The sequence below is a fragment of the Triturus cristatus genome, chromosome 7, assembly GCF_964204655.1.
Source record: "Triturus cristatus chromosome 7, aTriCri1.1, whole genome shotgun sequence".
Taxonomy (NCBI): Eukaryota; Metazoa; Chordata; class Amphibia; order Caudata; family Salamandridae; genus Triturus; species Triturus cristatus.
The window spans coordinates 463,423,175-463,450,871 of NC_140590.1; the positions used below are offsets into that span (position 1 = coordinate 463,423,175).

Sequence of the window (27,697 nt, forward strand, 5' to 3'; positions counted from 1 at the left end):
ACTGTCCCCCCGTGCGCGGCGTGAGAAGTCCCAGTGTACCTGGGGATAGGCAGGCGGCAACTGTTCCGACGCTGATGTCACTCCATCGAGCTTGCTCCCCAACACCCAGGCTCCGTGAATCAGGGTGGAGTGAAGGGCACCGAGAGCCTCGAGAAGGTCACCGTACCCCAGTACAGCTCCCGGCGCTCGCTCCGCTACGCTCCTCAGAGTCGCACCCTCCCAATCCTGCTGCAACCCGGTGTACAGGATGGTGGACTCTGGCGTACCAGAATGGCCGCTGGGTAGGTCCATCCCAGATCGGGACCGGGGCTCAGACACAAGCGCCTCGGGTTCCATGGCACTGGCAACTGGGTTCCGAGGGCAGGCAAACAATGTGTCCGGTGTGTGGTCACGGGCCACAGTCGTCCCCACCACGGACCAGCGCCCGCGAAAATCCGGGAGCAGCCCGCAAGAATCGGGACAGGTTACGGGCGGCGTCCGGGCAGCTCACCGGCGAAGGCTGAAGCAATCACCGGAGAGTCTTGGAGTTACCACCTCGGGCACGCACTCGTTCAGCTATGCTTAGTGGTAGGAGCGACCACGGCGAAGCGCAGTCCGACATTCGCACCACTCCGGTAGTCCGACCCCACCCAGTCACCAAAGGCCGTTGTTGTTGCACTGCCGCCCGGCCACGGCGTTCATTCGAGGTCCCGGCTCCGGGGCTACGCAGGCCGCAAACTTCAGACGGACATTTCTCCGGCGGTACCGCTGCCAGAAACTTCGGGGTCACACGGCCGGTTGCCGCTCGCGTTCACCAACACGGGTAGATAGCGCAGGCTAAGGATCTCGTGCAGGATATCTGTGCGGGGTGCGGAGGTTCACGGAGCCGGGAGCCTACGCTGCCGTCCCGGTCGCCATCTTGGCTCCTCCCCCGCAAACGCCATATTTCATCTAATAGAAATGCACCAGCTTCTGAGGCAAAGGCTTGCATGCTTCATTTGCTTACGACTGTAAGCAGCACCAACTCTAAATTGCATACTTTCCTAAAGGGGCCTTACTGATCCATCTGACTTACTGTTGCTTTGACCTAAGTTATTTATAAAATGGCAGAAGGATGGTCTAATTATTAGATTTTTGTTTTGATCTTACCTTTTTCTCTACATAAAAAAGTACTGTTTTCTTAACCCTGTGTGGAGCCTTTGTGGTGTTTCATTGAGTTGGTGTGAGTGTGTTGCACAAATACTTTGCACATAGCCTCTGAAGATAAGCCTGCCTGCTCTGGGCCAAGCTACCAGAGAGTACAGGTTATCTTTGGAGTGTAACTTACTTGCCCTCACTAGAGTGGTGGGTTCTGCCTGACTTAAGTGCATACCCTTGCCAACCAAAAACCCAATTTCTAACATCCCAAAAGCACCAGATACATTACACAAGGTCAAGTATTTTGTTTGGTTTTAAGTACGTAGAAATTAAGTAAAGCCAACACTGTCCCTGTTTATTCATTAATTCCTCTCTACCTGACAAATGGGAGCATTTTTTGTTGTTGCTATCTCCTGTACTCGTATGCCAAGGGGACTGGGGCTTTCTGGTAAATGGACGGTGCAAGCATTATTTTGAATGTAAAACTCTGTAAAACAGTGCCTGGTGAATAGAGGCCCTGGAGAGGAGGGATGTAATGTCTCTGCCACTGGAAAGTACTTCACTGCTTTTTTTCATAGGCTGTTCAATACTCTAGTGATGCAGTCACGCACAGAATGTTATAGTGCTGTTGAATTACATCAAGACTCTTGTCTCTCTGTTGTGCATTAAAAACCTTGGAATGTGTCCATAAATGTTTCCTGAGGTAAGCATGCATTTCTGAATCAGACTGCATGACTCTGTCTTTTGTAATTATATAGCTCTTCAAACCCTAGCGGAGCAGCAGCCAGGATAGTGTGCTGCATGGCTAAACACATTTAAGGGCCCAAATATGAGACCTATTGGCTATGCCAATGCTTCGTTTAAAATGTGCCTTTGCACATGTATACTTTTTTTATTTACCACTTTAAGATTGGCATCTTGAGATTTTCGAATCTTAAAAAAATTAATTAAACAAAATGGCAGCTGCATCATACTATATGCGTGTGCATGTGTACAAGTCCTCACACCTTTTTAGGTCTCGCCTGGTGAAAGCAGCGCATGCGCTGCTCTCGCCATGGAGAGGACCTTTTGCAATCGATTCTGCCAAAGCCTTACATGGACGCGTAGGGATGGACAAAGATGGCTGCCCTCACCATTTGTCCAAACCTAACAGCATGCGCGTGCATGTAAGGACAGTGGACAGTCCGCTGCCATCTTGTTTAGACACGCGTGCCTTCACTTTAAAACGCAGTTTAAAGTGAAAGCAACCCGCCATGCGCGGGCACTGCACGCCAGCCCGGCCGACCTCCCTTGTCCTCAGTGCCGGCTGATTACAGAAAACTACTCGCATCACCATGTCTGGGGAAAATGTGGAACTGTTGATATATTGTGACAGAGTTTTTCAATTCACTTTAATTGTCTCAGTGACACGTTGTTTACTGTAAACCAAGCGATTAAACCTACACTTCAATGGTTACTCACTCAAACACGCATACGAACTACATATACATACATACCCTCACACACAAACCAACCTACACCAGACACGCACATTTAGCCACTCACCCACATAATGACGTAGTGACTGTCACTTAGACACAGTAGATCCACACTGAGACACGCACACACACAGTGACACATGCACAGACACTGCCTTACCTACTAGGTACTCACTCAACCCCCCCCCCCCCCCCCCACCTAGCAGAAACGAGAAAAATTCACTCCCTGAAGCGTCTCTGCTGCCGTACCTTACTGCTCTTTCTCAAGGTATTACAAGATGAGCCCGAGAAGCTGATCTGATTCTATCTGAGGGCGATTATAGTACCTGTTACAGCCTGCTTCCTCCAGATAAGAACATCTTGCAGTAGGCAGCTCTGGATCTGGGATGAGGAGGAAGGAAGGTGGAGCAAAATATAACCAGCCCAGTTAGTGATACTCGTAACCGGTGTCCTTGCTGCTTCGGGTGTAAGGGAAGATGGTTCACTGAAAGAGTGCTGTGGAACTCAGTCCCTCATCCCACCTCCCCTGCTGCTGATACTGAGAGGCCTGAATGATGCACAGCAAACTAGGCTTTCAGTGTAATGGTTTCTGAGAAATTGCAGCTTTCATGGTGAGTGGGCATCGTACTGTTGCAGGGATTCTGTTAATGCACAGAACTATGCGCAGGAAACCAGGACCTCAGTGAATTGTGGTGTACCAAAAACTCACCTCAGAATCCAGAACCCCTATCCGACCAGCATCAGTGTCCCATTCGTTATCCGATTTTATCTCGGCGGTCCCAATGTATAGACAACCCAGAACAAGCGACTTAGTGTATTCTCAGGAATGGTGGGAATCAGAAATACCTGTTCGTTATTATTCTCATATCAGTCCACAACAAGAGTAAACAGAGACACAGTAAAGTTTAAAGAGTTTATTTTATAAACCTCGTGTCCTAAGATGCAGTACTTTGGCTAACATAAGTAGACAAATGATTAAAATCAAAACCATCAGCATAGTTACAATGCCATAGAAAATGAAAGGAGAAATCATAATAAAATGACAGTGGATTACAGCCACCTTCCTTTTGCTAGTAAACTAATATTATTATTATTAGACTAATAGAAGGTCTCTAGGCTTGAATGGGGAACCCCATACCGTAAAGATCAGCTTAGTGGAATCACATCACAGGATCAGGTATACTCTGCTCCTGGGAAAGCTCTTCTTCCGAATGCATGAATCAAGCAAGCAGCCTGCAATATTAAAAGCGCTCGACTCTCAGGTATTTGCAGCTGCGTGCGTGTTATGGCTAAATAGTGGGCCGATCAACCTGAACCCAAAAAATGCACCGTCTAGCGACCCAGACTGTTTCTTTACACAATGTTCAGACCAAGGTCGCAGCTCACTGTTAGGGATGTTAACAACAGACAGTTCTCATGTGAAGAAAAGGCGAGCAAGCATTTCTCAAATAATAATAACATGTAACTGCAGTGTCGTGTGCAAAAGCAGCAAAAGTGGCAAGATGGCTTTCTAATATCTAACGCGGTTGTGCTAACTTAGCAATGCACGTATATAAATTGCAGCCCTCACTACAGTACAGTGTGAATAAAATGTATCACCGCTTACGTTTTGGCTCTGAAACATATGCCCTTACATTTCTTCTATTTCAAGCAGACACCGGTAGCTGCATGGCATGTTCTCTTAAGATGAGAAAGGAATAGAATCACATGCATTATAATTAGGATTCCCTGGTTTCAGTTTGCTTGTCATTAATTCAGGTGTTTTTTCTTTTAAATTCCAATGTTTTAAACAACAGGGGAAAAATAAGTGGTTATTGGTATTTACTCTTTTTAGCTCCTTACAAAATCACTGGGCTGGCGTTTTTCCAATTCTTATATAGAAATATGCTTTTATTTCCTGCCTTGTTAATTCCTCCCTTCTTTTCAGCACCTAACTTAATTTGCCAAACCTGTACCTTTATTTTTTTTTCAAGTAACTTTTCATTATTTCTTGCGCCTCCCTGTCTAATTTCCTAGCACTCACATCTCTTTCCAAGCCCTCCAGTCCGTTCCATTGTCAAGAAAGTGAATGCATGGTGGCATGTTTGTACCAAATTAAAATTTGATTGTAGCATTTAAAAGGTTAATGGCGGGCGTTTAACACACCCTTGTGCTGCTCTGTTCTTTTAAAAATGGCAGAGATCTGCTAAATAAAGATTTTCTACTTAGGATGTGCATCCCTGCCAAGTATCACACATCAAGCGTTAGACTAACGTATTTTAATGTGGTGGTCCGTATCACTGCATTAAAAATTAAACATTGTTGGCACCTTGAGCACCTGCTCGCGCTGAGCCTAGGTGAACTAAGCAGGTATTGGGTAGTGCCAGTCTGACGTTCGCGTGATAGAAACAGCAGGGCACATGCTGGCACACTGGCGACCATGCTGCTGCATTTAGTTTTGGTCACACAATCAAATGAGAGATGGTCATACTTTGTTTATTTAGTTGCCGCAAGCGTAGTGTGGATTATGATCCTTAAAAAAACAATTGTGATCTCCGATCAGGGCCGGCCTCTCTCAGCCACGTGGGTTTGATGTCACTAAAATTAAAGCAACAAACAGCAACGCTGGACTTGCTGTCTTACATGGAGCCTGCGGGTCATATGTCCAGCAAGGCACACTGCATGAGTTATGCACTGGTCGTCTTGTGGCACAGATGCTTACCTGATGCACATAACTTTCACATGGATGCATACGCGGTTTGGTGCTTTGAAGTAGCATTGGGCCTGTTCACTGTGCAAACCATAAGCTATTGGACTATTGATTGGTTCTGTTTGGGATGTCCTATAAAAACCCCAATGCATGGACAGCTGCAGAAGGGTCAGACAAGCAATTTATCTGTTACTGGGAAATTCAAATCTTTCCCGTGGCTTGTTTGCTTCCACTAATTCAAGCATTTCATCCATCAGTTGTTTTTTTGATTCCACCATTATACGTTAGTTCTGTCTGGCTACTTTAGCAGGTCAGACTTTGCCTCAAAACCTATAGGTGTTTGCTGTGACCCTCCCTCAGAAACACTTGCATGACACAAAGTGGATTTGACACTGTGAGAAGTCCACCATTTCTGCACAAAACACTTTTTGCTCTGAAAGTAAATCAGTGCTGCAGCGTTCAATCCCTTTGAGTCTTGCTAGCGTTGGAACAAACTGTTAGTAAATCTAGGCCCTGAGTCAGACAAGACTCAGAGTGCCCACCTTAGATGCTAGGGCTTCTTGCGTCAGCAGTGAACACATCCATCACTGCTTCCAAATGAAGGGATTTAATACTAGCTGTCCAGCTAGCCATCCCCACTTCTCCAAGAATATGTTGTTTTTCTAGGCAAATGCTTCAGTTAATTGGCCCAACAAACAAGCATTGAAAATGCAATAGGTCTCGCCTTTGATTAAGTTAAAACCATTTGCTTTGCTAATGGTATTGTATAGCAAAGCAAATGGCTTTAACTTCATGAAAGGCGAGACCTATTGCATTTTTAATGCTTGTTTTCTGGATGCTTTGCCAGTGCTTGTTTTAAATCTTTTGCTTTTAGCAACCTTTGGTTCCAAAGTCTTCAGGGAGTTAAATTTAATTTAGTTTTGGTTTAGCTTGTCTTGTACTTTGTGAGAGTGTTGTTGAACATATTAATGTCCTCTAAGGAGGTTATTTTTAGGTATAGCTGAGTGTTATCCACGTTGATGTGGTACACGAGATTCGATTGATGTAGGATTGCTGTTTTATATAGAGGTTAAAAAGTGTGGGAGAGAGGGTGGAACCTTGTGGTACTCCAAACCTGATCAACGATTGGTTTGATTGGGAGCCCTCAAGTGTGATTAGTTATTTAGATAGGAGTAGATCCAGTTGAGCACATTTCCTGTGTATCCCATCCTGTGCTCAAGCCTTTCTAGCAGATGGACATGTTTGACAATGTCAATCGTCAAGGATGATGAGACGGCAAGAGCTGTTTAGATCGAGGATTCCGAGAGCCTCATACATGTGTAAGAAGGCAGTTTCTATACTGTAGCCTTATCTGAAACTGGATTGGAAATTGTTTTATCATGTTAAATTGTTTGATGCGTTGACAAAGTTGGTTGTGGGCACGTTTTTCGAGTACTTTCGCCAGCAGAGGGGATATTGGTTTCTGGACGATAATTGTTTAGATCTGTCTTGTCAACACTAATATTTTTTCAGGAGAGGTGTCAGGGACTGTGCCTTGAGTGTGAGACACATTGAGGCTCATCGACTGGTGGGTGGGTGTGGAGAAGAGATGACTGTAATCCTTTGTAAGAATTAGGAAATTGTGTCCGTGAAGTGGGTTTCAGAGACGGCATGGCCCTCCTTATATCTGGTTCTTTGAGGGTTTTGATTTAAATCCATGTAATATCATTCTTGGGCTTTATGGATTGGTTGGGAATTGGAACCCTCTTGTACTTAAGTCTTAGACAGGCGGTCAGGGTGATCTGCAAAGTCTGCACATCAGTCAAGATAGAGCTTTCAGTTTCCCTTATTTTCGCCCCACAAAAAGATGAGAACATTTGGCATGCTTTTTGGGAAGTGTTCCTAATCATGGTGGTTGAATTAGGGCTTGGTTGCTGTTTGAAGATTTTGAAGAGTTTTTGGTATTTCTGATCTGAAGAATGATGCTTTGGGATTCCATATTAGTTTCTCATAGGTGTTGCTTATAGCTGGATGTTGGGATTAGATGTAATTGGGGCGGAGGGGGGGGGCGATGCTGGTCTCCAACTTCTTTCTGCCACTCTGAGTTTCCTCAGAGATGTGATAATTAGTTTTTCTGTCTTTTAGAGGCAGTGGAGCTACTTCTTCTATGATGTTTTTAATTGTCTGGTTATAGTGTGAGTTTAGCTCATGTACATTTTGCATCTCTCTTGGGGGTGTGAGGTTTGTCAGGGAGATTCCATTCCTTTTTGCATATTTATTGTCTTTGTTTCTTAACCAGCATTAGGTTTTGTGCTGAGGCCTTCGGTGTTCTGTCTTTGTGTGGTGAGGTGGAACAGGATTAGGTGGTGGTCTGACCAGTCACTTGGTAGATTGGATTCTATGCCCAATGATGCTTCTTTGGATAGAATCCGATCCTGCATTGGGTCAGACCAGCACATGCTTATACGAGTTTACGAATCTGCTTCAGTCAGTGATTCTTTACCAGCATTACTCAGCCAGGTTGTGATACATTGCCATACATTGCAAAATAATACTTTATCAGCAATTCATAGCTGGCTCACTGCAGTATTTTACCACTACTTCAAAGCAGGCTTGCAAAACATTATTGGCACTTGTCAACACTGATGCAATACTTTGCCACCACTTCCGCTAAGGGACAGCTGCAAAAATGTGTTGGTACTTCACATCCAGGTAGCTGTAATTTACAGTCACTTCTAAATGACAGTGATGAGTTACTAGGACTTCTCAGCAAAGCTGCAATGCTTTAACAGCGCGTTTCATCAGAATTTATTAGCCGTGCCTCCACTGTGTTACTGCTCTATTGCTCCTGGACTCCTACATATAATATTCCTTGGTGGTATAACATTTCCTCCAGTGGTTTGCTTCTCTTTTACTCTGTTTAACAGTGCCTCCATTGGTTTGTTCCTCAGGCTCCATCACTCCTGGCTCAACTCCATGTAATGCACTGTGGTGGTTTAACTGTGCCTCCACTGGGTTGTTCCTCTGTCTTTCCTGTGTTCGACTCCATCTGATGCGCCTTGTTGTTTTAAGAGTTGCCTCCTATTAGTCACTTCTCTGTCGCATCTGGGTAGATTCCATGCAATACTCCTGGCTGTCTTAACAGAGACTCCAGTGGGTTGCTCCATTGTAAGTCAAGGGTTGTATTCATGTAACTCTTCTTGGTGGTTTAATAGATTGGCTCCTATACTACCTCTGGAATATACCACAATAAATCTCCGGTGGTGTGACAAAACCTTAGGAGTCCACCGTTCATGAGGGGGCACCCACCAGATCCTCACCCCATCCCAGTGCCCACCTTCCATCTTCATGATGACTCGCAGAGACCATAGGCACTGGGTTTAGACTATAGAGCTATTCCTCTGGAGAAACATACCTTACAGGCTCAGCCGCCCTACAGCCTATGTTGTGTCCGCAATGTGATTTCATGTTGCTTTAACAAAAAAGGCCCACATGCAAAGTCTCACAGTAATTCAGGATGCTTTGATTTCACCCCTGGAACTAAGGCAGGCAATGGTAACTCCGAGATTCATAATTACCACAGGGTAAACGTAATCCCATACGGACTCCTTATGAAATGAGAAATAACATGTGGAAGAAATCTGTGTTACTTCAACCAATTTCTGCATGTGATTGTGAATTCCTCCAAATGTCTGCATGAGCCACTCTTAAAATCCGATGGACAGTCCCATCACATGGCGTAAATGGTGGCCGCTGTGATCCGTGCAGTAGGAGGACACCTTGAGGCGGGCCCCGACGCGCACACAACGGTTGGGTGTGCGGTAGCGGTGGGACCCGCCGCAGATGAAAAGGCACCCGCTCCACTAGATCGGACACTGGGTGCACTCCTGTGAGCTCCTGTGGCCTTTGACGAGAGTGCGGAGGTGAGCAGAGCCGCCGGCCCGGAGGTCTTGAGCCGCGCGCCGCCTCTGAGCAGGCTGAAACGGTGTGCGTGAGGCGAGGAGTTGTGGCTCCGAGGTGGGGGGCTCGCTGCTGCTGCCTGCGCGGCCCTGTGGAGCGGAGGAAAAACGGACTAGCCGCTAGTCTGCGGCTGACCCGAGCAGGCTGATTGGGGATCATTGCTGCCCCTTGGAAGTGGCCCATCGTCCTGTTAGGGCAGCCGGAGATCGTGAGAGGCGCCGCAAAGGTGCTGTTGGAAGAGCAGCGTTGGTGCGATTAAGGAAAGTACACACACGACGTGATCAAGCGGCTGGCACCTCGTGGGCCCGGCTGGGAGCTCTTCCGGGAGCTGAGGTGCGGAGCGAGTGAGCCTTGGAGTGGCGGCCTGTTCCTGCACGGGCCCAGGGTTTCAGGCACTGTACCTCATAGAAGTACGGAGACGCGCCGGAACGGAGTGCCGAGGAGCGGGGCGGCGAGGTGTACTGAGGTTGGTGGTCTGGGCCTACAAGGTGGCAGAGGGAGCTGCAGACAGAGTGGAAGTCGCGTCGGCTGGCACCGGCCCCCGGAGTGCGACCGCGGTGGGAGAAGTAATAGGAGGGTTCCTCTGAACGGCGCGACGCCCGGGTGGGCGCTTTTTGCGGACTCTGGGGTAGCGAATTGCGCTGCCACGTGGAGGCGCGACCCAAGATGGGCAAGACTGATAAATCCCAGTCCAAGTTGACTTTCGAGCAGAGGCGCCCCAGAACCCAGACGTCGACGGAGTGGGCGGCAGGAGGCACGCCCGTCCCCCCGGAAGAAGAACAGGATCTTCGGGGACTGTTGCTGTCCATGGAAAGAGGATTGCAGAGTGGCATCACATCCCTCGGTGCCAAGATAGACGCCCTCTCGTATAGGATGGATCGTATGGGAGAGCGCATAGACAAGCACGCGGAGCGACTGGACCAGGCTGACAGACGTCTCTCGGAAGTGGAAGGAGCTCAGACATCCCTAGACGCTGACCAAAGGAAAACTGAGCGCCTGATGCAGGTACTACAAGACAAACCGGAGGACCTAGAGGCGCGTACACGTCGGTGCAACTTGCGCATAACAGGCCTGCCGGAGACGATGTCGACGGGCTGGATGGAGTGCTTTATAGAATCACTACTGGTAGATCTGCTGGGTAAAGAGGTGTTCTCAGGGATGTTCGTAGTGGAGAGAGCACACAGGTCCCTAGGGCCCAGGCCCCCGCCGGGAGCGCCGCCTCGGCCGATTATTGCGAAACTGCTGAATTACCGAGACAGAGATGCGGCCCTGAGGGTGGCCCGTGAAAAGAAGTCTTTGGTCTATGAGGGGTCTACTATTTCGCTGTTCTAGGACTTCACGGCCAGAGTACAGGAGGCTAGACGACAGTTCGCCCCAGCCAAAAAACAGCTCCGGGAGCTAGGACTGGATTACGCGATGCTGTATCCAGCCAAGCTGCGAGTCAATCGACAGGGTAAATCGCACATTTTTCTGGACCCCAGGGCTCTGCAGAAGGTGATGAAGGACTGGAATAAGGAGCAGAGACGAAGCCCAGAGAAGCAGCTGCAGGAGGGTGCAATAGATGGCGGGCTGGACGAACAGGACTGATCCCGGAGGGCAGGCAAGAACGGGATACATCTATTGACTACAGAGTGGCATTGAGTCTGCGATTTAGTGTGGGTCTGGAGAGATATGGAGCGCTGTGAGCAGGGTGAGGGAATCCCCGCATACACCATGCCTTGGGCAGTTCAGTCCCCGCAGAGTGTACAAGGAAGGGACCTAGTGTGCTGAACCCGAGCAAAGCGCCCACTTCCTGCTAGGTAAATTATCCAGTTTTATTATAAAGGGGGAGGCGCGGGTTCCTGCTGGTTCCTGGGGATTCGGGTGTGGGTGCGGTGTCACGGCCTTACATGGCCAAGGTGTAGCCTACGGGCCGGGAGGTTGCCAATAGGTACTAGGTGCTTCCCGCTAGAGTTTAGGTACTGAGCAACCTCCGCCCGCGAGTGCATTTCACAACCTTAAGGGGATTAAGTTGTTGGGGGGCAGGGAGGCGGGAGGTGTAGGGTGTCCCTATATGGGAGTCTGCAAGGCCAAGTTGGGGGGGATCTGCTGTGGGTGGAGGGAGGGCTGGGCTTCTTTTTGTAACGTTTTGAGGTTTGATTGTCGGCACGCATTGATCAGTACACTTCGGAGCACCTGCTTCAGGTGGCATATAGTTGCAGGCGATTTGCGTTTCAGAAAGAATGGTTACTTTTAATTGCACAGGCAAGCCCGAACGCCCTGGCTCTCTCAGAGTTCTGACATGGAACGTCAGGGGGCTGAATGACCATCGGAAGCTCCGTAAAGTTATGCATTATCTTAAAAGGCACGACATAGACATAGCCTTCCTGCAGGAAACGCATCTTCCCAACCATAGTCCTATGCTGCAGACTAGGGAGCTTGGGGGGGACTGCGCAGGCGGCGGGCTTCACGACTCCCTCCAGAGGGGTTTTGACCTGGGTCAATCCTGGGGCTGACTACAGAACGCAATTACTAGCTAAGGACAGCGCAGGCAGGTTTGTGCTAACGCGCTTCCAGGGCAGGTGTCTGGATTTATTGTTGGTCAACAGCTATGGGCCGAACTACGACTGCCCGGAATTCTATACTGCGCTAGCCGGCACGATCAGGGACTGCGGGGTGCAGCGGGTGTTGTGGGGAGGAGACTTTAATGTGGTCCTGAACCCGGGGGTGGACAGATCTGGTGGCCCGGCGAGGGCGCAGTCGGCGGCAGCGAAAGCGATTGTGCGGGAAATGCTTTGCATGGGTCTTGAGGATGTATGGCGAAATCTTAATCCCGACGCGGGGGGCTACACGCACTATTCGGCGTATCACAGCCTGCACACACGTATAGACTATTGGTTGGCGTCGTCGTCTCTACTGCCGTTAGTGCGAACGTGTCAGGTGTTTGCCGCGGACGCTCTCAGATCACTCTCCGGTATTGTTGCTCTTGGTCGCGGCCAGTAAGAAGGTTCCGCCGTTTCTGTGGCGATTCCCTCCATACTCGCTGCTGGACCCCCTCTTCAAGGAAGAACTAGCGGAGGCCATTGAGCTGTTCTTTGATACCAATGTGGGTTCTGTTGATAGCTTTCAGACAATCTGGGAGATATTCAAGGTCTATATCAGAGGAGTGGCGATGGCCAAACACTCGGGAGTGCTGCGCGACATCCGGCAGAGACTGACGACATTGGAGCGTAAACTAGGGGACTTGGAGGCTAGACAGCGTGCGGCAGGGTCGGCGGACGTAACTGAGGAGATGAAGGTTCTCCTGGCGGAATACCATGAGGCAGCGGACGCCGAGGTACTGCACTTAGGGAGGTATGCTACAGCCAGAGTATATGGGGAAGGGGATAGACCTTGATCGGTACTAGCTAATATGCTAAAAGCTCGTAGACGTAGAACTGCTATCACCCAGATTAGGTCGGAGGAAGGCTCGCTCTTAACGGAAGAGGCAGACATAGTGGCGCGCTTCCAGTCGTATTACACTAATTTGTATGCTTCCCAACAGACTCGTATGGAAGACCGCATTGGGGATTACCTGGATTATATTAAATTGCCTTTTCTTACGAACGAACACAGGGAATTTCTGGCCCTTCCCATTGAGAAGGACGAAATTCTGGACGCACTTGCAGGTATGAAGGCGCACAGTGCCCCGGGGGCAGATGGCCTCACGGTGTCTTTCTATAGAGCCTTTATCGAACAGCTCCTCCCACACATATCGACATTGTTCGATGATATGTGCGTTAAGGGGCACGTGCCGCACTCCATGCGGGAGGCTATTTTGGTTGCGATTCCCAAACCGGGTAAGTCGCCGGAGGAATGCAGTTCTAATAGGCCGTTATCGCTGTTAAACGTTGACACCAAGCTATACGCGAAAGTGCTGGCTACAAGCTTGGCCCTGCTTACCTCGGAGCTGGTGGCCCCGGAACAGGCGGGGTTTGTGCCAGGCAGGAACCTCACGTATAATCTGAGGACGGTGTTAGGTACCATGCAGCATGTACGCCGAGACACGCGGGCGCTGGCAGTCTTCTTGGATATGGAGAAGGCTTTTGATTCGGTAGAATGGCCGTTTATGCGACAGGTCCTGACGCGAATGGGTTGGGCCCTGTCTTCTTGCAGCTGATCGGGGTTCTATATAGTGGACCCACTGCGAGGATACGGCTGGGGGACCAGGTTACGGATGCGATACCCATCTCGAGAGGGACGAGACAGGGCTGTCACCTATTTTATATGCCCTGGTGGCGGAGCCACTGGCGTGCGCCCTGCAAGAATACCATGGCCTCAGGGGAATTAATTTCCCTTCTTATAAGATAGTGGTCTCCACATACGCGGATGACACCCTGTTGTACGTCAGGGACCCGGAGAATAACTTGGCCGCTGTGCTGCGGGAGGTGGTTCACTTTGGAGCACTCTCAGGTTTGAAGGTGAACTGGACCAAATCTATTGCATTCCCGCTGACCCCGGTCACTACTCCTTTCGAGATGGAATATCCGCTGCAGTGGTCCGACGACGCGGTCCGATACCTGGGGATTCAGCTACACATGGATTCGGAGGTAGTATTATCTGAGAACTACGGCAGGGCGATTAGCAAACTCGAAGATGATGTCGAGACTTGGATTAAGCTGCCCCTCTCGCTGCTGGGACGAATATCTATCATGAAGATGGTAGTGCTCCCTAGGTTTCTCTTCTTGTTTGTTAACATCCCTATGGTACTGTCGCGCGCATTCTTTACTAGGCTGACGGGGTCCATGTTGCGGCTGGCGTGGGCTGGTAAGCAGGCTCGTGTCAGCTGGCGAGTCTTGATGTTGCCCTACCATCTGGGTGGCTTGGGAGCTCCGGATCTGGAACTGTATTATAGGGTCGCGCAGGGGGCTCAGGCGCATAGCTGGATACATGGGGACGGAGCTGTTCCATACCTTAAATTGGAGACCTTGTTTGCGACCCCGCTCCCAGCTGTTATTTTTGAGCCACCAGACCGCCGAACAGGGTTCCTAGACTCATTGAACTCGACTCGACATGCATGGCATAATATCTTACAGCAAACGTCGGGGGCGCTATTATACTCTCCGGCGATGCGGCTTGAATGGGCGATTTGGCTGTCCCCCTGCAGGGAGGAGGGGGTGGTGCGGTCCCTCCGTAGGCTGGGTGTAGACAAGATGGGGGACCTGTTCGCGGACGGCGTGGCTAAAACATGGGATGAGGTGGCTGCCTCCGCGGATAACGCCACGCAGCTGCAACGCTTTCAATTTCACAGAGTTAGACTCGCATGGCGGCAGCTGCTGGGGGACGACATGGCTGAACCACCGGAGGTCCCAGAGTTGTCCTTCATCATTAAGAACAAAAGTCCCCGTAGGTTAATTTCCAATTTATATCGCACGGCGCTGTCGCAAAGATCGCAGGAGTACAGTAAGGCCCGGTTGGCCTGGCAGAGAGACCTCGACATTACAATCGACGACGCCATGTGGGCATACTGCTGCTCGGGGATTCGACGCATATCTTTGCATGGTAGGCATAGGTTGATCCATTTCAAGTTTATCAACAGGGTATATTACACTCCGGAGCGGCTGCATCGGTATGGCCTGCGAGATGGGTCGGCATGTGAAAGATGCCAACACCCAATGGCTGATTTTATACACCTTGCAGGGCACTGCCCGGGTATACGTAACTTTTGGGTAGCGATCTATCAGCAGATAGCTAGAGTGGCAGAATTGGATCTGACTCCGAATCCGGCGGTGGCGCTGTTGGGACACTCCAGGGTGGTACCCAGGGCGGCGCGAAGGTTGGTAGATATGGGTATGCTCCTTGCGAAACGAAGAGTAGCGCAATGCTGGATGAGAGGCCCCTTGCCCACAGTTGCGCAGTGGAAACGAGATGCACTTTACTGTTGTACACAGACGGAGAGGTTTAGTGAGCTACTCCTGCCGCGCAGTCGGCCAAAAAACTTTTGGGAGCTATACGTCGACTATATTGGGAAGAGCGGCATGGATGCGGAGAAGGGTATGGGGCAGACCAGTCTGGAAGACAACGGGAGAGGGGACGCTGGAGAGAGTGTCGGTGGGGAGGATGTATAAATTCTATACAGGAGCGCTTTGTTCATTGGCAATGAATGACATGGGGGACGCTTCAAGATTTTGGGACGTGGGTGGGTAATGAGCGCAATACTGATCATTAAGCGACAGCGGGCAGGAAACCTCAACTGCTTGGGGGGGGGGGTGGGAAAGGTGGGGGTCTGTTTTTGTTAGAGGGGTGGGGGTGTTTGTGTTCACCATTTTATTTCTTAGGGTGCGGAAACGAAGGAAACAAAAAGGGAAGGGGAGGCGGGGGAAAATAATTAGAGCCATGCCCCTGCAAGGGGGTAATTTTAAGGATACTGACGTACTGGGCCGACAGCTTGGAAGGCAGCAGGAGTAATAGCGACTGTACACAGTGATGCCCAGCCTCCGGGATGTGGGATAAACTGTGAGGCTGTGATAATAATCGAAATTTGGTAGCCGGCCTCCGGGATGTAGGCGCACAGCTATGTATGTTGACATGCTCTTCTCTTTCAATAAAAAAACAATTAACAAAAAAGAAAACAAAAAGAATCTTTGGTGTGATTCGTGAGTACACCAAGGATCCTGAGACTGAAATTGTCCAGACCACTTCTGCTGGATAAGCTATTCCTAATATGATACGTAATATCCACCCATGGACTGCTTACATAGTTCTTAGATTAATATAGCCTTAAAGTTCTTCAGTTGGGAATTCACAGAAGACCTGAAGTCCCTCGAAACATCGCCCGTATCACGCCTGTGTGGCTGTAAACAGTGATCAGGGTGCATGCTAAAGCAATGTGAAAGAAATCCGGTGCTCCTTTTATATATTCCTTTGATTTAGTAAATGGAGAAAAGAACACATGAATAAACCAAAACTCAAGATAAACACCAGCGAGCAGGTGGCTGGCTCTTGAGAAGAATGGGAGAACTCCTTGAGAAGAAGATACAGTGAGGTACTGTAGAAAAGCTGATTTACACCGCAGTTCTTGTCTGTCTATACCAACTTGTAAACAAGGCTACTCCTACTTGAACCATCAGGCTAAATGTGCAGTAAACAACACGAAAATAAAAGATGGTTGGACATTTGTGGCGGTATGCAATAGCTTTAGTAGTACTTTAAGGAGTGATAAAAATGAATTCACGTGTTATTACAAGCACTCCACCATATGTAATCTGCACTGCAAGAGCCAAGCCAGCACAGACAGCCTGCAGTTAGCTAGCCGCCAATTCATGAGAAGACCACTGACTGAATCCCATTTTCCAGGAGCTTGACCAGTTTTGGGAATGATTCGGACACTACTTGCCTACTTTAGGTACCCATTCACAGGAATTCTGAAGAAATGCAATCATTTAATCAATAGGACAGGAAGACAGTTAGTTGAAAGTACAAATCCGATGCAGCAGATCTCCTAATTTGGAATAGTGAGTGATTGACACTAGGAAGCAAGTTTCAGTTACCCTACGAATCAATGATGTGGGCCATAATGGCATGAAAGGGTACAATGGTCATTGCCCAGAGAAATGTAAAATTGACATGAGGTATTATTTGAAAGGCTCATGATAAAACTTCCTGCCTCTCATTGCCCCCAAAGGCCCCCTTTGTCCAAGAGATGATGATATTGAAGACAATGGTGTTTCTCTGTTCTCTCACCAGGAATTTGCATTTGAGAGCTTGTCAGATTGTCTGTCTCTGGCGTGATATCACCTGTAACAATGGAATGTTCTGTCCAGAAGGCTCAAAGATTTCGTACCCTGATCAAATGTATCTATAGGCATCTATCTGCAGTTACTTCCACACCCTTACATTCACCCACCCAAAGAATTACTATTTTATTTCCAAATGACAAAAAATGGGTGGTGGAGCCCATGTACTGGATTTAACCAGTGGTTAATTTGTAAAAATAAAATAAGCGCCGGGCTCTTGTCAGGAGGTAGGTTGCACCAGCCCATTTCTGCTGTTAGCTCCGACTAAAACAGAACCAACTACCAACCATAAAAGTGGGGTGAGGATGTGGTGTAATGACCAGAGCTGCAGACTTTCGAGCTGGGGGACATCCCATGATTCTTGACACATCACTTAATTGCCCCGTAAATAAATGGGTCCTTAATTGTTGCTCATGAAAAGCGGCGGTGTTGATGATTAAGTGTCGGTGCTGAGCACCGTAAACTGTCAGCTCAAATTAAGCACTGGATTTAATAGGTTCTACATGATCAAGTGTAGACAGTTTATCTGGCTCTTTTACACTCAGAATTCTGCCCTCCAAAGTGGTGTCCTACTGATGAGTCCAACTCTCTTTAATCTGTGCGTGGTCCCATTGGTGTTCCTTTGGCATCTTTCTGTTCTTACACCAATTGTGTATCCTGCTTGGATACTGTCCAGGCCTTAAAATGATTGATTGACTTCCATTGCTGCCTAGATGCAATTAAGCGTCCAGATAAAACTGAGGCTTTGGTACCAGGGGATTCTGGTCTATTTCTTGGTAGCCTGCATTACTCAGTGTCTCTGCTCCCCTGAAGTGCATCTTAGACACTCTTGTGTTTTTCCTTAATGATTCACGGTCCATGGTTCCCCAGTCAAATAAAGCCAGCTCAACATATTTTTCTTATTTTGAACACTAAATAAAATTACTCCTTGCACCCCTCTCATCAGTTGAGTCACATGTATCCGTTTCCAGTTGTATGTAAAGTGCTCTGATACCCTAGTAGCGAGGTCATGGCTATGCAAAGGCTACAAATAAATACATTTCTCATAGAGATCAAACCACAATCAACATCCTTTCAGTCATGCACTTCGAACAGCGCCTAGGATCCTGAAGTATGAGCACTTGATGATTCGCCTGGGGTGTGAAGTGTAATATGAATGATTCGCCTGGGGTGTGAAGGGTAATATGAATGACTATAGGTAACTACCACACAGAGCAACACAACACAAGATTTTACCATGCATGCACGACAACAATTGCACTCACAACACATTGCATACATTCAATTACATTTAACATTACCACGCATAACACAACCACACCTTAATTCACACACACACACACACACACAAAAATATATATAGCTATATATGCATACATAAAATATTTTACTTTCCCTTAGTCCTACCCTTCTGTGAACCCTAAAAATCCTTTACTAACCCTTATCACAAGCCTTCCCTAAACCCCAAAGACTACCTTTAAACACCAGAACCTTAAATATCCCTTAGTACTCCTATACACCACCCATCCCTGAACCATGAAACCCTTACTATCCCTTACCTCTACTCATCTCTAAGCCCTAACAACCACTTATTACGCCATACACTACCAACCCCTGAATCCTAAAAACCCCTTGGTGCACATATACACCGCCCATACCTGAAAATAGAAGTAGCATTGAAGAGAGTGATCTTCGTAGCTTCCCTCAATAATGTAACGGCCGTGAGCTATTTCCACCATATAATGGTATTTTGTGTGTTTAGTGGCGCATGTGATTTTGTATCTGAAAATAGTAATTGTTTCCTAACGTACAGTCCGTTATTTCTTTCTGTTGTAAAATACTGCTCAACTGCGTGGAAATGCTTCTGGAGCTTGGTTGTATAATTGACTTATAATACTGCTCAACTTTGGGGGAATGCTTTTGGAGCTTGGTTGTATAATTGTGTTATAATACTGCTGAACTGCTGGGAATGTGTTTGGAGCTTGGTTGTATAATTGTTTTATAATACTGCTGAACTGCGGGGAATGCGTTTGGAGCTTGGTTGTATAATTGTTTTATAATACTGCTGAACTGCGGGGAATGCGTTTGGAGCTTGGTTGTATAATTGTTTTATAATACTGCTCAACTTTGGGGGAATGCTTTCGGAGCATGGTTGTATAATTGTTTTATAATACTGCTGAACTGCTGGGAATGCTTGTGGAGCTTGGATGTATAATTGTTATGCAAAACACGGCTGCCCGCCTAGTTGCGGGAGTCCCGCCTAGAACTCCCTCTATGGCCCTTCTAAAAAAAAAAAAACTCCCAGTAAGGAAACAAGTGAAATTTAAGATAGGGTGTACTGTCTTCAAGGCCTTAAACGACCTAGGCCTGTGCTATCTCTCTAGCAAAATAACTAATTACACCCCTCTGCGCTCTCTTAGGTCAGGTTCTAAACGCCTACCTTGCATCCCCAGAATCAAAAAATCGCGCAGCGGTGGCAAAGCTTTCTCATATCTGGCCCCTGCCCTCTGGAATGAATTACCGCTGTAACTTCGTGACTGTTCGACCATCTCACATTTCAGAAAACTCCTCAAAACTCACCTCTTTTAACTCCATCTGACTGTATTAGCATGGCCGTCCAAGCGCAGAGATACCCCCGTGGAGTTTCAGCGCTATACAAACCCTTAAATAAATAAATAATTGTTTTATAATACTGCTGAACTGCTGGGAATGCTTATGGAGCTTGGTTGTATAATTGTTTTATAATACTGCTGAACTGCGGGGAATGCGTTTGGAGATTGGTTGTATAATTGTTTTATAATACTGCTGAACTGCGGGGAATGCTTGTGGAGCTTGTTGTATAATTGTTTTATAATACTGCTCAACTGCGGGGTAGTGCTTTCGGAGTTTGGTTGTTCAGCACACTCAGACAGCAGGTATGATAATAATAACCAGCATTTGTGAAGCGCGCAGCTACCTCGGGCGAGGTGTCCCGGCACTGGGGGCCATCAGGAAGATTAAGCAAGCTATTGCCCAGAGTCACATGGTGCAGGGCTCACCTGCCGCCGGCGATCGAACTGTGAGCCCCTGTGTTTCGGAGTCAGCCGCCCTGACCGCTGCACCACATCTCTTCCTTAATGCAAACAGATACCACAACATTTTCCTCTATCCACTCCGATGATGGTAGCCTAACCCCACCAGGGGATTTCCCAACCCTTCTTAGTCTCATGGTGAGTGAGCACCTCTACACCAATTTCAAAACTTGATAACCAGGGAATTCTAAATGAAAATACCCAAAATGGGGGTATTTCTAATGTGTCATTACCTGTAGACCCAAGTGATGGCGCAGCAGGATCCCCACCAAGAATGTCGAGCTGCATTACCTGAACGCACAACAGAGCGGCTAATAAGTTGTTCAGTCTTCATTTAAAAACAAAGCTGTACCTTAAACAATGCTGAGAAATGGTGTATTGCCAAGTGATTTTTGTATTAAAGTGAACAACTCTCTCCTATATTCTTTTACAGAGCAGTTGCTGGTTGGGCTGAAGGACAAAGACACCATTGTCAGATGGTCCGCAGCTAAAGGGTAAGCTAACCTTCCTGTGGTTTATTGTAAATAGAAATTAATAGCTTCATTCCTGGCACAGACAGCAGTTGAAGGCTTTTCACAGTTGCTTAAGCAAACATTGCCTGCCACGGATTAATAATGCCGGAGGGAACCTTGTTCGCCTCTGCTTTTCAGCTTCCATTTCCTACTCCGTTGAATGGAGTGACTGCCACAATTTAACACTGATCCTTAGGCCACACCATACTATTCCTGTTGAAATCCTGGATAAATGAAAACCAAGCACATGGCTTGCAAAGAGATGCTTCAGTTGACAGACTGGGACATAATTATGCTTTTGTTTCTACTTCTTGGAACAATTTACTCCGAGTAAGCTATAGGTTGAGGATCACGCTTATGAAAATAATATGGAAATATCTATCATGTGCATGGGATTAAAATGGACGCTGGAGCAACAAATTTGGTAAGAACGGTGGAAATTAAATGCTTAAAGAAATGCGTGGATAGCTCCTTTCTGATCTTTTGCCATGACCGCTCTGTGTTGCTCAAACCGCAACAGGATGCAGGAACATGTGGGAAACTTACTTCCATCACAAACATGCCAACCTAGAAAGCTTCTTGACAATATAAGAGTGGTGGGGTTTGAAGAATGTCTGGTGCTTTCTTACGTGTACCTGAGACCTAAGTTACCCTGAAGAAAAATGCAGTTTCTCTTTAAGAGGGCTGGAATGACCTGTATCAGGAAAAAGTGGTTCACCTCCTGGTTTCTCATGAGATCCCTGGAGTAGGTAGATTGCTGTCTGTAAAGATTACTGAACACTTGAAAATTATTCTTGCAGTTTTTTAGGGGTGGAATTGGGGGCAATCAGCCTTGTCCCTTTCTTCCTCGTCTGGATTAGAATGTAAGGAATCAATTACAACATGTAGGAGGGGAAACTAAATCCTGACCTCATTTCTGAAGAAAGGTGTTGTACCTTCTGCCTCTTTACTGCACTAAGGGCTCAATATTTACATCAAAGTTGAGAACATCTGTGATATCTGGAGGACGCACTACCCACATCACAGGGAGGCCACACATACATCTATGATCCACAATAGCTGGTCCCGAATTGATTACTGGCTGGGGTCGGGGGAGGTTGTCTCCTGGACACGAAACATACGACATTTGCCCGAAACCCTCTCCGACCACAATCCAGTGTTCTTGACCATCACAGTCCCTAGGTACACACCTCCCCCATACATGTGGCATTTCAATGCCAAAGCACTATTAGACTCTTCATACACTGACACCATTAGCCAGGCCATTACTGACTATTTTGCAATCAATCAGCCCTCCACAGACGACCCCAGTTTATTATGGAAAGCCTTTAAGGCTACCATACGTGGTGTATGTATTAGCACACATGCGGGAATCTTAAAAGACATCCGTGCCCAGATTGCCAAGCGGGAGAACACATTGAGCACGCTGGAACGCGAATACGAACAAGCGCACAACACAGCTCTTCTGAGTGAAATTAGAAAGGTTATGTCAGAGTATCAAGAGTTCGCAGAAGATGAACTAAAATATATAACAAAACGTGAAAGTGCACGCACATATGGTGAAGGGGGCAGGCCGGGTCGAATTCTGGCAAATAAAATAAGTACAGACCATACACCACAAACAGTTATGGCGATAAAAGACGACACGCACGCCCTGCCCTGCTCTAACACACATACGGCGACCTTTATGCATCACGAGGCACCGCCACGCAACCTGAGATTATGGCTTATTTAGAAGATGTAGCAATAGCCTGGTTGTCAGATACGCAGAGGGAATATCTCGCACAACCAGTCACGGTAGAAGAAGTTACTGAGGTGGTCAAATCACTCCCAAATGGTAAGGCACCAGGCCCGGACGACTTTACCAGTGAATTTTAGAAGGCGTATATCGACCAGATTGCGCCCCACCTTGTGGAAATGTACGGGGATGCCCATGACAAACAGATTCTACCCCCACACTAAGTGATGCCATGATCATTGCCCTACTGAAGCCTAATAAGGACCCTGAGCAATGTGAATTGTATAGGCCACGATCATTGATAAATACCGACACTAAAATCCTGGCAAAACTCCTTGCAAAACGCTTACAACTGCTAATGACCAACATCGTCCTCCCTGACCAATCGGGATTTATACCCAATCGATCGACTGCCCACAACACCAGAACACTATTCACACTATCGCATTATCTGGCCCCCGATACGCAAGCAGCTGCAGTACTTTTGGATGCAGCAAAGGCATTCGACTCGATCGAATGGACCTATCTTCAAACCATATTGCAAAGAATGGGATTCCCTCCAATCTTCCTACAATGGATTCAAATACTGTACACAAAACCCACAGCGCGAATAAGAGTCAATAAATATGTTTCCGACGCCATACCAATCGCAAGAGGCACACGACAGGGCTGCCCACTGTCACACTTTACTTTTTGCAATCGCCCTGGAGCCCCTAGTGTGTAAAGTGTGACAAAATGACAAACATGCAGCTTTACACTTTCCGCAAAGGCCAATCAATATCTCGCTTTATACGGATGATATGGTTCTATATATCCGAGACCCAGCGACAAATCTTTCCCCTCTCCTGAGAGAATATGTTATATTCGGTCACCACTCTGGCCTCCAAATTAACTAGTCCGAATCAATCATTATCCCGTTAACAGACACCACACAGCCGTATCCAGCAGAGTTCCCTCTCGAATGGCAGAAAGATCCAGTTAGGTATCTCGGTATTTGGTATAATCGCGATCCCGCTCTAGTTATTCGCTCGAACTATGGGGCAGCAATCAGTAAACTTGAGGAAAAGATTGAGCGCTGGATACAACTTCCCTTGTCCCTCGCAGACAGATTGGCCATTGTCAAGATGGTTGCTCTACCAAAACTTTTGTACCTCTTTAATAACATCCCCAATACCCCACCGAACGCTGTATTCCAGCGTTTAAACACTATGGTAACTCAGCTAATATGGGCAGGTAAACAAGTTTGCATTGAGCTCTGTGCCCTCATTTTACCGTTCTCCAAAGGTGGCTTCAAGGTCCCAGATCTCCTCCTCTATTATTTATGTGCTCAAGCGCAATATGCGCATTTTTGGTATCACCACGTCCCCTTCTTACCACATATAGCGATTGAAGATGGAGATGCACACCCCATCCCACTGAATGCTATCTTACCACACCGATGGACCTCGCCCCACTCTCAGGAAATTAACACTATAGAGGCTACTAGTGCGGCATGGAGGCGGATGGGGAAGTTGGCACATAAACTACCCCTCTACGCACCAGCGATGCCCTTACAATTTCACCCAGATATATCGGTCACCCAAGAAAAAGTAGGAACAGAACTATTACGGCAAGTGGGCATAGCTAAAATGGGAGATTTGTACACTAATGGCACTTTTATAGAACTTAAAGAACTACGGTACATACAAAATCAGACATTACTTTTCCAATTTACCTATCATAGACTACAGGGAGCCATTAAGAAACTGTATCCCACCTACCCTAGCGAACCACCGCAATTAAACACAAACATGTCTATTGTGACTGATCAAGGATGTACGAGCTGCAAAACGCAAGTTTTGCATGATAGCCCTGCTCCTAGCTAAAAGGAGAATTTCACTATGCTGGGGTAGCAAGGTACCACCAAGAACCACACACTGGCTTCAAGATATGGCCTATTGTAAAAATACCCTGAAAACATATGAGGAAGAGCTACCCACTGGCTCTAAGCCATGAGACTATTGGATGTATTTGGTTGACTATCTCAAAGCAAATCCAACTATTTAAAAGTGCACGGATGTATAAAGCGAAATAATATGGTTGATGGTGATATTGTTAATATGCAATGTATCGTACGGTAACTTTCACTATGCTGTAGTCTGTATGTTGTGGTTTCGTTTTGGACATTGTATGTCTTTAACAAAAAGCTTATAAATAAAAAATTAAAAAGTTGAGAACATCTGTAGGTCTAGCCTCCTGTCGGTGCAGTACACCACACATTGCCAATTCCAGTCTGCTACAAGTTTGGCTAAACGGTAACTTTCCATTTTAAGGAGTATAGTCTGATATCTTTTGCAAAGCTTCATCATGATTACTTAGGTAGTGCTCAGTAGGCTGAAAAGAGAGAATCCTAATTTCAGTACAAAAGTGCCCCCAATGGTCTACCTAATCACAATAGAATCATAGTGGTCTGAGTTTTCTACCCTGCCTCTCTGTGTTGTTTTCCTACGTTACCCTAGCCTGGCAGGGCTCAAAGTCCTAAGGTGCCTATCAGTCAGTTCGTGATTCTATATGGGAGGGGACATCTTAAAGATTTTGGGGGCCCGGGCCAAACATAATTTGGAGTCCACGTGTTCAGAACAACTCTGAATTTATTATACATTATACGCTCATTCACTCTTTCAGCAACTATGGTTGGATCACTAACAACTCTTTTCCTTGTCCAGCTTCGATCTGGGCACAACCGTGCAGCAAACAGTGTTTCTCAGCACCAGAGAAACAAAAATACTGGTGGCATAAACAAGCCTACTGCATGTGGTGCGTGGACCAGTGGATTTGTGTTTCACCCTTTGGGTATGTGCATATCGGGGGTATTTTCTTTTACTGCGCTTTAGTCCATGCGAAATAGGAACTCTAAGTCAATGGAACTAGGCTGTGATCGCACAAGCCGTCAGCGGCTTCATGTGGACAGTGCAGTCATAGAGGGAGCAAATAATGTCTCTGTGCATTTAACAATGGCACATGGTCTACCTGCCAGAAAAGCAGAAAGACTTGTGATCCGCCTAAGCCTTCTACCCACAATGTGTGTTGTAGCTAGTCTGTCATCACCATTTGGGCATATAGTGCTGCTGGGTGTTTTTTGTTTACTTCACTGCCCGTGATGCGTGAGCCAGGTATTTGGACTTAGAAGGCAGCAGGCTGTGATTGAAACTGCTGGTAAGCATCTTCAAAAGGGCGATGCAATCACAGATGGAGCACACAATGCCTATATTTATTACATAATTGGCACATGCTGAATAAAGGCCTGTGCAGTTGGGCTGGGCCTATGCACTTTAAAAGGTTGGAGTGCTTGCCGAATCTAACCAGATTAAATAGGTATTTTTCTTTAACCCCCTTTATCTCTCAGGAAGGGAAGAGCTGGCTGGATAGCCTGTGCTGTCTAAAAAATAAAAATAAAATGCTTAAACAGTTTATTTAACTCCTTTACAGCTTGAGACTGTCCTAAAAGCTTATGTGAGGGGGGCCCTGGACCATAGTCTACTTTGTCCATGCCTTAAAACATCTCTGTTTACAGAGTGCCATGCATGCATGGCGCCCCTTCTGCCTGAATGTAGGCATGATCCAAGAACAGGAGCTTAAGACCCTTTCATCTTCTTCCCTAAGTCTATGGTATCCATGTAGTTTCCAAACCGATTGCAGGCTTACAGCCTCTCTGTGTTCAGATATTGAGTAGAGGGTGACGAGCGGAACAGGTAGTCAGATCTGTCCTAGAAAGGGAGGCACATAGGTACTCCCAGAAAAAAAATGCAAACGCCAATTACTAGAGGGTGATTATACAACACAGTTCACACCTCAGAACACCAACAGGACTCAATTTGCTCCTCAGTCAGCAACATCACAGTTGAAAAGCCAGCAACTATGATCTTGGCAGAGCACGTCCTTGTCTGTTTCAGCATATCAATTCCTTCCCATGACAGACCTACCACCACTGGAACTGCCCTCTGTAGCTGAAAAAGCATCTCTGAGCAACGACCTGAACACACCAGCGACATGCTGAAATCCATCAAAAACTCAGTAGCTGGATCACCACATGCTCTGACACCCTGGCTTCCCTCAAGAGCAACCCAGCGGCAAGTGCCCAACCACAGGCCAGCCTATACACAGAAGAACTCCGGCTGATGGGACGCCATTGCAAGCAACTGGAGCGCAAATGGAAAACAAATCTAGACACTGCAGATAAAAGCATCTTCAAATTAGCCTTAAGACTCTACAACCAGCGGATACGGTAAAACAAGCACACAGCTCTTGCAAATTGCATAGATGCCAGCACTAATAGCAGCAAGGAAAGCTTCACCATCAATAAAGATTTCACTGCACATCCTGCCACTTCCAGCAACATTACCCCCTTGAAAGACCTTTGCAACACGCTCTCTGAATTCTTCTGTAACAAAATCACTTCCATATACAGAAACTTCGACCCTCGAACAGACGCTGTCACCATCACAACTCAGCTTTCCGCCACAGCTAAAGAATGAAGCCTGACTTAATGGCCTGCCGTCACTACCATCGAAATATGCTGCTACCAAGAAGACCATCCATTCCGGTTCTCCATCTGATCCTTGCACCCACCACACCTTTACCAGAGGACTCCTACCTATCATTGAAGCACTAACACCTATCCTCAACTCCATTGACTCAGCCACATTCACGAACACCTGCAAGCATGCCACAGTCATGCCACTGCTCAACAAGCCATCTGCTGGCCCAGCCACGCTTTCCGACTACAGGCCCATCTTACACCACCCATACCCAGCAAAGGTCTTGGGGAAACTAATCAACAACGCCTCACTGACCACCTCAGCCACCACCAGCTCCTCAAAGCAATGCAGTCCGGATTCTGGCCAGGCCAAAGCAGTACAGAAACCACACTCATTATTGCCACAGATGATAACCCTCATTCTCCTAGACTTCTCTGCAACAAATGAAACTGTCTCCCATCCCATCCTCACCTGCCGCCTGCACAAAACTGGCATAGAAGGACCAGATCTCTGCTGGATCTGCTCTTTCTTAACGCATAGAAAAAAGAACCTGTCAGCTTGGCACCTTACTCTTCGGAAGCTAGAAAACTCATCTGCAGAGTGCCTCTAGCCTCATCTCTCAGCTCCACCCTCTTCAATGCATACATAATCCCTCCGGTCAACGTCATCCGCGCATTCAACATCAACATCCTCTCTAATGCAGGTGACATGCAACTCATACTTGCCTTCTCTTACAAGATCCCCCAACCCAAGAAACAAGTTCATCGCCTGCATGACCGAAGACGCTAACTCGATGAAAACCAACTGTCTCAAGCTCAACACCGGCAAGACAGAAGTAGAAATCTTCGACAGGAACACCTCACAATGGGACTCCAAATGGTGG

The 27,697-nt window shown here is 47.2% G+C and overlaps 1 protein-coding gene across 1 annotated transcript in view; it reads left to right on the plus strand.

The window, feature by feature from the left end:
* TBCD (tubulin folding cofactor D) overlaps positions 1 to 27,697 on the plus strand; it is a 2,329,415-nt gene that overhangs the window by 537,120 nt on the left and 1,764,598 nt on the right. The window contains exon 12 of the mRNA XM_085616794.1: positions 20,481 to 20,541. Within this exon, the coding sequence (XP_085472920.1) occupies positions 20,481 to 20,541 (61 nt within the window). The remainder of the gene's footprint in view (positions 1 to 20,480; positions 20,542 to 27,697) is intronic.